General features: G+C 48.2%; 1 protein-coding gene across 3 annotated transcripts; it reads left to right on the top strand.

The window, feature by feature from the left end:
* Window positions 1-444: 444 nt before the first annotated feature.
* Window positions 445-10,839, top strand: LOC144246664 (transient receptor potential cation channel subfamily M member 8-like). 3 transcript variants are annotated; one of them, XM_085585522.1, is made up of 6 exons: window positions 445-903; window positions 3,296-3,486; window positions 4,685-4,784; window positions 5,982-6,015; window positions 7,269-7,355; window positions 8,694-10,839. In XM_085585522.1, exons 1-5 carry the CDS (start codon window positions 854-856, stop codon window positions 7,317-7,319), a joined length of 426 nt encoding a protein of 141 aa, XP_085441648.1. In that variant the 5' UTR covers window positions 445-853; the 3' UTR covers window positions 7,320-7,355; window positions 8,694-10,839. The 3 variants fall into 3 exon arrangements, with proteins under 3 accessions (XP_085441648.1, XP_085441647.1, XP_085441646.1); XM_085585521.1 differs by having other exon boundaries at window positions 8,100-10,839; XM_085585520.1 differs by having other exon boundaries at window positions 7,269-10,839.
* The last annotated feature ends 2,756 nt before the right edge of the window (window positions 10,840-13,595 follow it).

Genomic DNA, 13,595 nt, shown 5'->3' with positions numbered 1-13,595 from the left:
ATGTTCAGCTAAGTGGAGCATAGTTTAGAGTTTTAGATTTTAAAGTACTGTCTTGGTTTGTAAGATAAGCTTGTATTCTATTTGCCATCTGTTGGAGGTTGGGCAGGTTTGTTATTTCTTCCAAGAACAATGGTTTGCTCCGAAGAGGTAATGGTTTGTTAATGGGCCATTGACTGACTCACTTGCAGGGCTGGTAAACCTAACATCATCCCATTGTGAGATGCTCCACCCAGAGGGGGAAGCCAAGCACTCTTTTATTGTATAAAGTGGTACCTTTTTGGAGACAAAGCAGCTCTCTCTCTCTTTACGGGATTCCCAGAGAAGCAGCTCTCTCTCTTTGCGGGATTTCCCAGAGAAGCAGCTCCTTCGGCAAGATTCCCAGAGAAGCGGCTGGAGCGCGGTGAGGCGGCGGCGGCGGAGCTCGGAGGCGGCCCCGGCGCAGAGGAGGACCGGCTGCACTGCCACCAGATCTTCAGAGAAAACTATACCCTTCTAAAGATCACCACTTCAGCTGCAATTCATCAGCCACTGCAAGAGGAGCAGCTATCATTTCAACCGGACTACTACCAATACCTCGAATCCTCAGGTTGTGGACTTTATCACTAGTTTTGTTTGTACCAATTGCATTTGCCCCCTGCCTCCAAGTCTAACGGGGAGCAGGAATGGAGGGATGAGGGCAGGACCAGCAGAACGAGGAGCTCACTGTTTGCTCTCCCCTCTCTGAGGTACCACCTACAACTTCGACCACTGCACTTTTTCTGGGAACAAGTCCAAGCCCTTGTGCGTGGAGCTGGATGCCAACAACCAGCCCCGCTTCCCAGAGTGGATCACCATTCCCCTTGTGTGCATTTACATGCTCTCCACCAACATCCTCCTGGTCAACCTGCTCGTGGCCATGTTCGGGTACGTAACGAAGGAGCCGTGGCTTCCTGGTCATCCCTGCACTGACATAGCTCTGGGGAAGAGACTGGAGTGCTGGAAAACAGCAGGAAGCCAAGCCTCGCCTCTGCATCTGTCACAGCAGCCTGGGGGAAACTGGTGCAGTGTCCTGGGGAGGGATTGCTGCCTGTCCTTTGCCTCCATCTCTAAGCATCCTCTGCACTGTGGGTGTGGTGCAAACCCCAGCAAACCCATCACAGGGGGTGATGCTGGGTCAGAGCCTTACCGAAATGTGAGTTGCTGCACAAGTGACCTTGCTTGAGCAGCAGAGTGAGTAAATGAGTTATCATCACTCTTCAGGACACTGTGGTTTTATTAACCTGAGCTGCTGTGTGGTGAGGATAAGTCTGGTACTGATTTGATGGACCTGCCATTTATTGTTCTGACTTAGACCACAGGCAATGGGCCACATCCCCCTGGGACATGCAAAAGGACTTTGTCTTGAGAAGTGCCATCACCTCTAGACCAGCAAGGTCAGGGAATGTCTTCCTCAGCTTCTCCCAGAAATCTTTGTTGCATCCTCTGCAAGCCGTGGCACAGAGTTGATTTAATCATGGGAAGTTCCTCATATCAGATTTTGGGGGTGTGTTGCCTTCATGTCTCACTTGGGAATGCAGCTGGATTGGTGTTGTGCCTCTGTTCCCATTCCCAGCCCTTGTCCTTTTCTGCTTTACACTCATGACAAGAGTACTCAAAACCTCTGACCAGCCTTCTTGAGGACCACAAGTTTATTTTTGTGATTTGATGGTACCTTGGCAGGAAGTTGCTTTGGCAACAGGAGTATTGACAGGACTCCTGGTGCTGCTCAAGAGCATCTCTCAGCTGAATGACTCTGCCAGTGTTTCCTGGCCTGAGATGAGATGCTAGAGAGTGATAAGTTGAGAATGCCTCAGATTTAGGTTCTGCTCTGACCCCTCTTCCCCAGGCTGACCTAGAATCTAAAGAAAATCAGAAATACTATTTTTGGCAAGGCATCCAAGATAGGTAAAGCATATCTGTGCCTGGGGAGAGACAAGCATGCTCATACTCCCTAGGAAGGGTGCAAGTACCTTTCAACAATGAAGGAAAGTATACAGCAGTAAGCCAGCTCTACCCTAAAACCTTTAATATTTGCTAGAACACTTACTTTAACAGTACCTGATGGTAAATGCTCTGGTTTATGCTGTTATGCCAGTAAAAAAACCCTCTAGTTTTCACCAGTTGCATCTATCTTTTACACAAAAAGAGAATCTCCACCAGGTGAAGGTTTGCATTTATCTCACATAAAGGTGCATTAGGCTCTGAGCAGAGGCATTTTGGGAGCATCCATCTGCCACTTAATGTCACACTGAAAGGTCAGGCAGCCTGGGAGCTGCTTGCACCTGTGGTTGTTGCTTTGCAGGGTCCATACAGTGCCTTGTGCTGTGGGTTTGATCTGTGCTTGCAGTGTCCTTAATACGTCTACTATAAATCTCAGGAGCTTTTAAATTTCTTGTAAGTGTTCTCATTTTAGGTTTGGGCTTTTTTCTAAGAAAGCAGTTATCTGCTCAGTTAATAAGACACAATATCTTGTGAAGAAGCATCCTGTTCTCATGTGTCTAGGCTAGAAGAAGACTGGTTAGAGCTGAGGTAGTAAAAATACATGGAGTGTTTTCTTCCTATTCATATATTTTCCTGTTTATTTGTAACTTCAAGGGTTTTTTTTCCTACTGTTTTAATTCCACCCATTTGCGAATTACTCTCTAAGGAGGAGAACAAACTAAATAACCTCCTGGTTAATAAAAATGACTACCTTCAGAATGACTAGGGCCCCTAACATCAGAAGGACATGGAGCTGCCAGAATGAGTCCAGAGGAGATTCTCAAAGGGAATGGAGCCAGGCTAGGAGAGCTGAGGGTGCTCACCTGGGGAGAAAAAGGCTCCAGGGAGAGCTCAGAGCCCCTTGCAGGGACTAAAGCGGCTCCAGGAGAGCTGGAGAGGAACTGGGGATAAGGCATGGAGGGACAGGACACAGGGAATGGCTTCCACTGCCAGAGGGCATGGATGGATGGGATACTGGGAAGGAATTGTCCCCTGTGAGGGTGGGCAGGCCCTGGCACAGGGTGCCCAGAGCAGCTGTGGCTGCCCCTGGATCCCTGGCAGTGTCCAAGGCCAGGTTAGATGGGGCTTGGAACAACCTGGGATGATAGAAGGTGTCCCTGCCCATGGCAGGGGATGGAATGGGGTGAGCTTTAAGGTCCTTCCCAAGCCAAACTACTCTGGGATTCTGTGACTATAAAACCATGCCCTGGTACAGTAGAGGAATGCTCTGTTGCTGGCTCTGATGCAGCTCTTTGGTGACCAACTCATCCTGGTTGTGTTCTCTCTTTCCCATCAGTTACACTGTTGGATCAGTGCAAGAGAACAATGACCAGGTGTGGAAGTTCCAACGCTTTTTCCTGGTGCAGGAATACTGCAGTCGCCTGACCATCCCCTTCCCCTTTGTCATCTTTGCCTACATATTCATGGTGCTGAGGAAATGCTTCAAGTGCTGCTGTAACAAAGAAAGCAAAGAGCCATCCATTTGTTGTGAGTTGGATTTTTCCTTGTTGCCCAAAAGTCATCTCTGCAGCAGGTGCATTGCAGTTCCTACGTGGCATCCTGTGCTTATTCCAGGCATTTTGTGCTGTGCTGGAGCAGAAGCTGGATTTGTTACCAGTTTAGGAGGAAGGGCCTTCTTTGGCGTATAAAATTGTTTAGTACTAAATCATTTTGGCTGTCTAAATTGCTGCGTGGATTTCTTGCTGGGGAAGCTGTTGGGTGGCAGAAATTCCTGCTCAAATGATGCACAGTTGATGTTACAGCTCTGAAAGAATGGGAGAGTTAATTAGAGCCAGAAAATGGTTGTGGTTTTGCTGATGATAGGAACTGAGAACTGCAGAGGAAGCACACTGATGTATTGACTGTGGTAAAATCCTGCCTTCCCCTTTAACTCTTATGGAAATGGTTGGGATGCTTGTTGGATTGTGGGGGAACAGCTGAGGGGTTTGTGAGGTCAGAGGAGCACTGGGTGGAAGAAAGGGACTTCATCCATTCACCAGCCTGGGGCTTCTTCTGTCTCAGTTTATTTTATTTTTTTATTTAAACCCCTGTGGTTTATTGTGTCCTTTTGGAACATGACAAAATGCTGAAGTATTACCCTGGAAGACTATGATGCCTCAAAGTGGGCTCCTCTGTATCAACTCTGGAATTTACAGCACCATCATAAAATGCTTCTTAGAGAAGACAATTCTTCATCATTTTGGAGTGTTTCAGTTCAATCAAAAATCATATATCATGGTCCTTAGAAGTGTTACTCCTAATGATCCAATATGGGGTAATGTAGAAACAAATGGAAAGCTCAAACCCAGATGGGATCTTGCTAGAATATCCTGTACCTGTTGAAGCAGAGGCACCTGTGTTAACCAAGACTCAAAAAAAGTACAGAAAGACTTCTGGAGCTTGTAAGGTTGTGGGTTGGTTTTGTGTTTGCTTATTTGGTGGGTTTTGGGTTTTATGTTTGCTCGTATTTTGTGTTTTTAAGTGACTCTGGTTGCCAGGAGCATTCAGTGAAAGGCATTAGTGTCACATCTGTGAGAGCTGAGTCACAGGTGGGCAGTGGGGCTGTGAGTGCTCAGGATGTGGAGAAGGGAATCATTAACCTCTGAATGCACACACTGACCCAGCCGCTTTGCACCTTGGCTTTCGAACACAAATTAAGTATTTTTCTTTCAAATACATTTCCCAGGCTCAAGAAATGAGGACAATGAAATCCTGGCATGGGAAGCTGTCATGAAGGAAAATTACCTTGTCAAAATCAATACAAAAGCAAATGATTCATCAGAAGAGTAAGCCTGCCTATCTTTGTCTTCATTCTCTTACTTTTCTCTTGAACATTTCTAGTGAAGGCACATTTTCAGCAGCTCTAGGTGTTTACAAACTAATGAGTAAGTAAATAAACTCAGCATAAATGTGCTTTTTATTTCTGAAGTGAAATGGTGCTTTTTTGTCTGCTGAAGAGAAGACAAAAAAAGTCTTCCCATGGTGTTTTGAGATCTTATCATGGGAAGCAGTGCCACAGCTGACTCTTGCTGTAGCATTAGTTTAGGCTGGATATTAGGAAAAAGTTCTTTATGGAAAGGGTTGTCCAGCCCTGGAACAGACTGCCCAAGGCAGTGGTGGCACCCCCATCTCGGCGTGGGGATTTAAAAGCTGTGTGGATATGGCACTTGGGGACCTGAGTTAGTGGTGGAATTGGTTGGACTCGATCTTTTCCAACTCAAATAATTCTATGATTTTACATTTAGCAGAGAATGTTTACTGTTGGACCTGGAATCTCAGACATTCCCACAGCAGTAATCCAAATGGAGATGTGTAATTAGTAGCATGAGTTGTGGAGACCTCTGAGGAGGGGAAGATGGTCTTTAGAATCATGGTATTTGAAACTTTGGAGACTTACGCTTGGATATTTCTTTGACTGCCAGCTCGTGGAAACATTATCTTTGGGATCTGTCTCACTGTTTTCAGAGTAACAGTATAAGAGGAAAAAAAAAAACAACAAAAACTGAAAGAAAACAAGAAAACGGAACACTGCTCAAGAACAAAACCTGCTCTGTATGATTGCTTAACTTTGCTAACTTCTGGCAGCTTGAATATTTCTCTTAATCAGAGAGAGCTGATAGGAATGGACAAGAAAAACCAGACCCTTCCATATCTGTGGGCATGAACATTGCCATCCACAAATAAGTGTTTAGGTTAAGACTACCCAGAGACAAACAGCATTGCGTAAGAAGCCAAACAAATACCAAAAACATTTCCTTGGTACTGGAAGCAAAAATGTCTTGAGAAGGAAAATGTAATAGCATCCTACTAATAGTAATTTGCATGTTAGTTAATGTACTTGTACTAAAAATGATGCCAGTCACGTGCAGCCCTGCCTCCCTGGGAGGATGGAGCACTGGGGGGAGTTGGGGTGTGGTAATTAGCCAAGTTTTCCTTGGTATCCAGACTGATCCCATTGCTTCATGTTCTCCTTCTGCTTCTAGGATAGTGCATCGATTCAGACAACTGGATGCAAAGGTACTTCTGTCCCAGATTGCTCCGGGAAATGTGATTCTCTCTGGTAAAGCAGGGGGTGTGCCATGGCAAGGAAAATGAGCCTCCCAGAGTTGTGTGCAGTCTTTGTCACTGTCACCAGGACCCCATTTTAATTGGGCTTTTTTACCGTGCTCTTTTGATTCCATAGATAGGAGTGTGTAGGGCGTGTAGTGATTAGGACAGAAGGGAATGGTTTTGAACTGAGAGGAGGATTAGATGGGATAATGGAAAGAAATTCTTGGCTGTGAGGGTGGGCCCACCCTGGAACAGGGTACCCAGAGAAGCTGTGGCTGCCCCTGGATCCCTGGAAGTATCCAAAGCCAGGCTGGATGGGGTTGGAGCCGCCAAAAATGAGCTGTGAGATCCCTTCCAAGCCACAAGAGCTTTCTAATGTGCAGGAAAATGAAACAAAGACACTTGCTTAGCACTGGAGGAGTGTTTCTCAATATTCCTTGTGGGATGGACTAAAGCAGAAGTAATTTCCATCTTAAACTGCAACATTCCGCTGTCTAACAGGTCCATGAAACGCCAGTGGGAAGAAGGGGTGTCACACACTTGACATGTCCCCGTCCCAAAGGTGTCTGTCAAGTTTAGCTTCTGGTGGTGTTGGCATGGTGTAATTAAGCAATATAAGGCTACCCATATACCAGAGAGCACATTATGAGAATTGCCATACAAATAATTTTTTATGACTGTGATGTTGAAATGGGTATGTGTGTTCACAATGGTTATTTTCTGAGGCTTGACTGAATTATCTGTTTGGCCTCTGAAGTGGGGAGTGGCTTTGGTATGAAGCACAGACTTTTTGGGAAGCTCAGGTGAAAAGACCCACATATACTTCAGAGTACTTTTTTTGGTTACTGTCAAATCATTTAGATTGCAAAATAATAGCTTGCTTCCAGACTGAAGGGGAAGTGGTGAGTGAGTATGATGCTGCTCTTGAAACTGAAAGGAGATCTGCTAACCTTAATTCTCTCCTGAAAATAAATACCCATCTCTTGCTTTTCTCGTCTGGTAACTGCTGGTTAACTCGCTGAAATAGAGGCATCAGGGCTTGCTGCATTAATTGCCCTGATGAACATTGTACTTGGTACTGTCCTCTCGAGCACTCTTGCATTTGGTGTAATACTTGCAGAGGCAATTACTTGTTACTTTCATTGCTCATTAGCATTGCATTCCTTCAGCTAGATGGACTTTACAAAAATAACCTCCTTTTTTTTTTTTTTTTTTTTAAGCTCTCTGATTTGAAAGGCCTTCTGAAAGAGATTTCCAGTAAAATTAAATAAGTGGAACTGAAATTCAAGAGCAGCTACTGGAGCAGGGTAAGCCCTCTTTAAATCCATTGTCTGCCTTGAAAAAATTACCAGCATTTGTGGTGTTAAATTGGTGTGTCTTTGAAAGAAGAGCTAGTATTAATTGTTGATGGTTGTATTCATATTGTCTGATACTGGGGAAGAAACGAGACCCAACTTCTCTTCCTCATTTGTGTTTTTCTTTATGAAAAATACAGTTTTCCATCTGGGGTTTCTATCAATTTTTGGCACTGTTTAAAATACCTTGTTTTGCCCACGTGCCTCTGAATAACTGTGACTAACCCAAGGTTATTTTAGTTGTCTTTTTGTTGGAGGGCCTCTAGAAATTGAGGAGCTGCTGTGCTGGATCCTTTACCCTTGGTATCTTTTAACTCTGAAGAGCAGGCAATCCAAATAGAAAAGACAGAAGTGAGGGCAGGAGTAAGGTTTATTTTTCCACTATCAAAGTGGGGCATTAGGCTGGATTGCTGTAGCCTTCCTGTGTCCTGTACAATAAGCTGCAGTGTGAGGAGCTGACCCAAAGCCTCAGGTCCAGTTTGAGTGTCTGGTCATCAGCCTTGTGTCCTTTTGCCTCCAGTTTCAAGAAAGAATTGTTTTGGGTCCCACAGTGGGATGTGAAAAGCAGACAGAATATTGATGCAGAGAACACTGTCACCTTTAGAGACAGCAGGTTAAGAAGTGTAACTGTTGAATGGGATAATCTGGAACAACTTGATCAGCCCGGACATTACGGCCTGGCTCTTTCTTCCACAGAGTGGTTTCGTCCAAGAGACCTTAAACCTGTGCCAAACATTCCCCAGTCCGCTCACTCTTTTCCTGGGAGAACTGGATATTCACTTGAACTGAGTGCCTTTTAGTCATGAATGACTTGCAACCACCTAATAAAATCTACAAGGATCACCAGTTCCTGGGTGCTTCTGGGATGTGCTGGACTCCAAGTTGCCTAAAAAATAGGCTGTAAAATAGTGGAACTCTGGAGGCCATTTAGTCCAGTGCTGCTCAAACAGTGCCAGCGCTGATCAAAGGGAGCTGCAATGTGGCTGGAAAACAGGTTGTAATTAGATACAGGGGGGCAGCCTGGGACAAGGGACAGTAGTTTATGGTGGAGCTTGTGGAAAGGGACCTCTCATGATGGATGGCAGTGCCTTCAGAAGAATCCTAGAATCCCAGAGCGGTTTGGGTTGGAAGGGACCTTAAAGCTCATCCAGTTCCACCCTCTGCCATGGGCAGGGACACCCTCCCCTGGACAAGGCATCCAGTCACCCAAGCTGATGTCGAGAGGATGAAAGCAAAGCCTTGAGGTGGGCTGGGAGTTCTACTCACCAATTCTTTCTGTTGCTCACACAGGTACCAATTCATGAAGAATAATTGCTCAGAGCTGGCAGCAACCCCCAAGCAGATGGTAATGAAGGCACCAGAGTATCAATGTCTCAGCAGGAGTCAGCAGGATTTTCTTGCAATTTTTATTTTTGTTGATCAAACAGCCCTTTCTGCTTGTTGCAAGGTTGTGGTGAAACTGGAGATGGCTGCTTATCTCCTGACATGATTCCTGTGTTACCCAAACTCTTCTCATCTGCCCTAAGGTCCAGTGGCAGCAATTAGTCCTTGTTAAGCTGCTGTTGCAAATCACTCCTATTTCCAAGAGTTCTGCTGCTATTGCCAAAATCCCTTTGCTTTTCCATTTCACTTGGAGGGACCTGTGCATGGGTTTCCTTCAAGCACTAATTGCATGTCTGAATGAATCAATCTCCCTTCCTGTTCTGCCCTGTAGTAGCTGGATCTTGCTTGTTCCTTGCACGGGCTGTCAGACCTGCTGGGGTCTGGAATGCTGGTGTGCCAGAATGTAGTGGATTTCAGCATCATCCCCCCAAGGAAAGCCTTTGGTCCAACCCTGCATCCCTATTTCAGACTGTAAAGGAACATTGTGGACTTGTTCCCCCTCTACCCGGAACCTTTCAGCAGTGCAGAAGTTCAGCTATTACAGCCCTGCATGGGAGAGACATTAATTTATCTAGGAACTGTTTCTAAGGCTTTGTGGGCAATCCTTCCTTGGTTTCAATCATGAAAATTTGTATTCTGGGAATGTTGGAATTCATTTGACTTTTCCAATGTGTGTTTGCTGATGTTTGCAGCTGGAAATGGAGAAGAGATTGTTGGAACCTTTAAACAGAGCAGTGCTTGATATGGTGAGGTGGCTCTTTCTGTCTAAAATAGCAGCTGAATTCTGTCACTATTTATTTATTTTTTTTTTTTTTGGTATAGCTGAGAGCATAGCCAACTGAAGGCACTACAAATAGCATTTATTTACATGGCAAAGCATTGTATCAAGCTTCCTTCCCAGTGCCTAGGAATCATGGAATCATAGACTCACCAGAGGAAAGGACCTGCAAGGATCATGGAGTCCAACCCCTGGTCCTGCACAGACATCCCAACAATCCTATCCTATGCATCCCTGAGAGCATTGTTCAAATGTTCCTTGGGCTCTGTCAGCCTGGGGCTGTGCCCATTCCCTGAGGGCGTCTGGTCAGTGTGCCAGCACCATCTGGGAAAACCTTTTCCTAAAATTCCACCTGACCCTGCCCTGACACAGCTCCAGCCACTCCCTCAGGTGCTGTCCCTGTCACAGAGAGCAGAGATTGGAGCTGTCCTTTGGGAGAGAGCTGCCAGTCATGCTGAGACCTCCTCCTCTCTCCAAGCTGAACAAGCCAATTGACCTCAGCTGTTCCTCATACAGCTTCCCCTCCTGGCCCCTCATCATCTTCATTCCCCTCTTTGGATACTCTCTGCAGGCTTTATGTCCTTATGATACATTCAGAGAGGTTGCTGCTCTTCTCTCCCTGCATTTTATCACCCAACTGTACTGTATGCTGTGCATGACATCATCCTGGGGGCTCCAGCACTAACAATAGCAGTGGTATTTGTTTTCATGTGGAAATATTTTCTGCTGAAAAGTAAAGGAGCTGGGCTTTCAATGATTCACTTGGCAGTTAGCTGCATCATAAATTCTTGAGATAAGGTTCCTTTCTGGAAATTATTTTTCCCATATCATTTGTCTGCCTTGGATGTGAAAATTGTGCTTTTTGTTCACTCCCTTCCTATATAAAACCTGTGGAATGCTTTAAACCCTTCTGGGAAATCCCAAGGGCCTTGTCTTGGAAGAATATACAATAGAGTCTCCACCTAGGCTTAAAGAGAAGACTTCTGCCATGGAGCCTTGCAACACCAGGATCCACCCCAGTTCCTTTCCCCGTGTCCCAAATTCTTGCATTTTTTCCTTTACCTGTTTCCTCGTTGGTTGTGGTATCCCTGGTGGCCGGCCCCATCTTCCCTGTAGGCCAATGCCCTTTGCTCTGCCCTTTGTGCTGCCCCTGTGCCCTCAGACCATTGGCCACTGACCCCTGCTTAACCTTGTGCAGAGCACATGGCCAGGTCTTTGTCCCTGATCCCTTCAGCCAGGTGGATGCAATAAACCTTTGCTGGAATACATCATAAACAGACCCTTCCTGTCTTTCCTCTGCTGGGCTATGTGTGTGTGCGGACTTGAAATGGCTGTTCTTGTGGCCTTACTCAGAGCAGCTTCTGAAGGTGACACTTTGAAGAAGGCTGCAGCATGTCTAGCACCCTGCCACGTGGCAACAAAAACCTGCTGTGTGATTGCCTGAAGCTGTAGAGATCTATTGTTGTGTGAATGTAACTGTGCAACCATGTTCTGTAAGGTCTGAATTCTGGAGTCAGTCCGTGTGCAGTGCTGCAGCCAGGGGCACCAGCCCGTGCTGCACATGCTGCTCCCTTCCCAGAAGCCGCGCGGGCTCTGCTCCAGGCTCCTGCGGCCCAGCCGGGGCCGATGGAGCCGCGGCCCGGCGGGGCTGCGGGGCGGCACCGCGGCTCCCCGGGCAGCAGCCGGCCCTCTGCCCCTCCAGGGCCAGCGCCAGGATTTGGTGCCAGCACCTTCACGGTGGGCAGGGGAGCCCTGCAGGCGCTGTTTGTAGAGAGCGCTGCCGGCTCCAGGACGGTTTAGATGAATGGAGACGAGAGATCTCTGAAGGCTGCTCTTGGGGTATAAGGTTTATTAGGGATGGAGAAAGGTCCTGCTTTGAGCTGCCAGACGCAGCACGTGGCGAGGCTTGAGAGGGTGAGGGAAGTTCCATGAGGAGGGGAAGTTCCAAAACAGCGTCTGGCCCCTCAGAGCCCCCTTATCAGGGGGCTTCAAGGTGGGCTGGAACAAGGCTTGGGCCAATGGGGTTACATGCACTTGATGTTTCAGGGGAGGGTTACAGGTGCGGGGTGAACCATACATTTTGGGGGGTGAGATGGAACAGTCCACTTGACCCCAGGACCCATCCGTAGGCAGGGGCATTGTCCGGCTAGCAGAGAGGACTGTTCTCATCCTGGCTGTATTATTTATTAATAATTATATTTATCCATCCTTCCCTACAGCTGTTGTCTGGCTGCTGCCAATAAGGGGCAGGGGGCAGAGGCAGGGCTGGCTGCCAGCCCGGGCCCTCGCGGCTGCCCAGGCCAGGTGCTGTGACTGAGGCCCCCTGACAGAGAGCTCTGGGCCCGCAGAGCTGCGGCCACCATGGGGAGGGTGGCCACGTCTCCTGGAGCAGGGCTGCGGAGGCACTGCTGCCCTGGTGGCTCTGGACCCCACAGAAACAGCAATGGAACATGCACAAGAACAGCAGGTCTGCTTTCAGCACTTCCCTTGGCTGCTCCTTTAGGGTGCTTGCACCACACTCAGAGACACAGAACACCTTCTTTTCCTCTGAGAGTTATTCCTGGCCTCTTCATTTTTCCAATGCACCAGGTATTAGCTGCTGGCTTCAACTAGACACATAAACTGCTGCATTAAACTTTCAACTCAGCTGTTTTTTTAATCCAGAATGCTTTAAAAATGTGCAGAAAAGTCCAATGAGACGTGATTGTATCTCTGTCTTGTGAATCTCACTAGCTATTGGAGCTTTTGTGTTGCTGCTAATCCCTTCTATGAAAAAAATTAATTCTAGAGAAGAGCAACATCATCTGACAGACACCAAGCATTGCCAGCAGTTCCTCCAGGTGTTCCTGCCAACAGCCCCTGCAGGAAGGAGCACAGTCCCCAGTGCACGTGGGTTTGGTTTCCTATGGCACAGAAGCCCCCAGGGGCACAGGTCTCTGGGGCAGGAGACGGGCACCAGCCCTGCCAGGGCTCGGGGGCTGGCAGGTCTGCATGGGCAGGGACTCTGCCACAGCTGCTGGTGTCAGCGTTCCCAGGCCCCAGGGCTCAGAGCAGCATTCCTGCCCTGGCCCACAGTTCCTTGTGCCACAGTTCCTTGTGTATGCCACACCCATGGGTTTAGGATGACCATGGACCGTGGCAGTTTCCATGGAAGGTCCCATGCCCTTCCCAGCACGGCTTCGTCGGCAGCCCTGGGGGCTGCTTCTGCTGCCCTGAGCCCGCAGAGCAGGGCAGCGTTTGCTGATGGTCTGAGCCCTTCCTAAAGATCCTGTTGGGCTGTCTCAGACACTTGGGGCCAGGGATTCCTGCCAACCTGGGCCACTTTGAGTGGGCAGGGGGTGGCCCCAGGGCAGGTGGCAGTGTGTGCAAGGCCCTTTGTGACACATGCAGCATGGAACGGAGCCCGGTGTCCAAGGGCCCTTCGTGACACGGTGCAGCATGGAATGGAGCCCGGTGTCCAAGGGCCCTTCGTGACACGGTGCAGCATGGAACGGAGCCCGGTGTCCAAGGGCCCTTTGTGACACGTGCTGACATAGGAGCTGGAAGTGGCAAGAGCACGCCACTCTGCTCAGAGCAGGCGACCAGAGAGGACGGGACAGAGCGGTGCTGTGAGGAGCCCCCACACAGCGCGCTCATTCCTGTCCAACCCGGAGTGTTTCTGAGGCATAGTTCTTGCAGCTCACCTTGAGGCCAGACCACAGGACTCGGTGAGCTGTGGCCTTCCAAGGCTCCAATTCTGCAGGTGCCCTTGAGGGCAGACCGTGGGACTTGGTGCCCCAGATTTTTCCAAGGCATCTCTCCTGAGGGTAGCCAGAAATCCGGTCAGAGACATGGGGCAGGGAGCCCTGAGAGTGCCCAAGCTGACCTGGGTAGAGGAGGAAGAAGGCGGCCCTGCAGCTGCCCGGGCACAGGAGACTGAAGAGGTGGTGCCATTCCATCCACCACAGGAGGGTAAGTGGCAGAGCCAGGCCGCAGGGCTGGTGCCTTCAGCCAGCTTGGCTCCATCACACCCCACCCCATCCCATCCCATC

The sequence above is a fragment of the Lonchura striata genome, chromosome 7 (genome assembly GCF_050655825.1).
Source record: "Lonchura striata isolate lonStrDom1 chromosome 7, ASM5065582v1, whole genome shotgun sequence".
NCBI classification, from domain to species: Eukaryota; Metazoa; Chordata; class Aves; order Passeriformes; family Estrildidae; genus Lonchura; species Lonchura striata.
The sequence above is the reverse complement of the archived record's forward strand: the minus strand, read 5'-3'. Positions and strand labels throughout refer to the sequence as shown.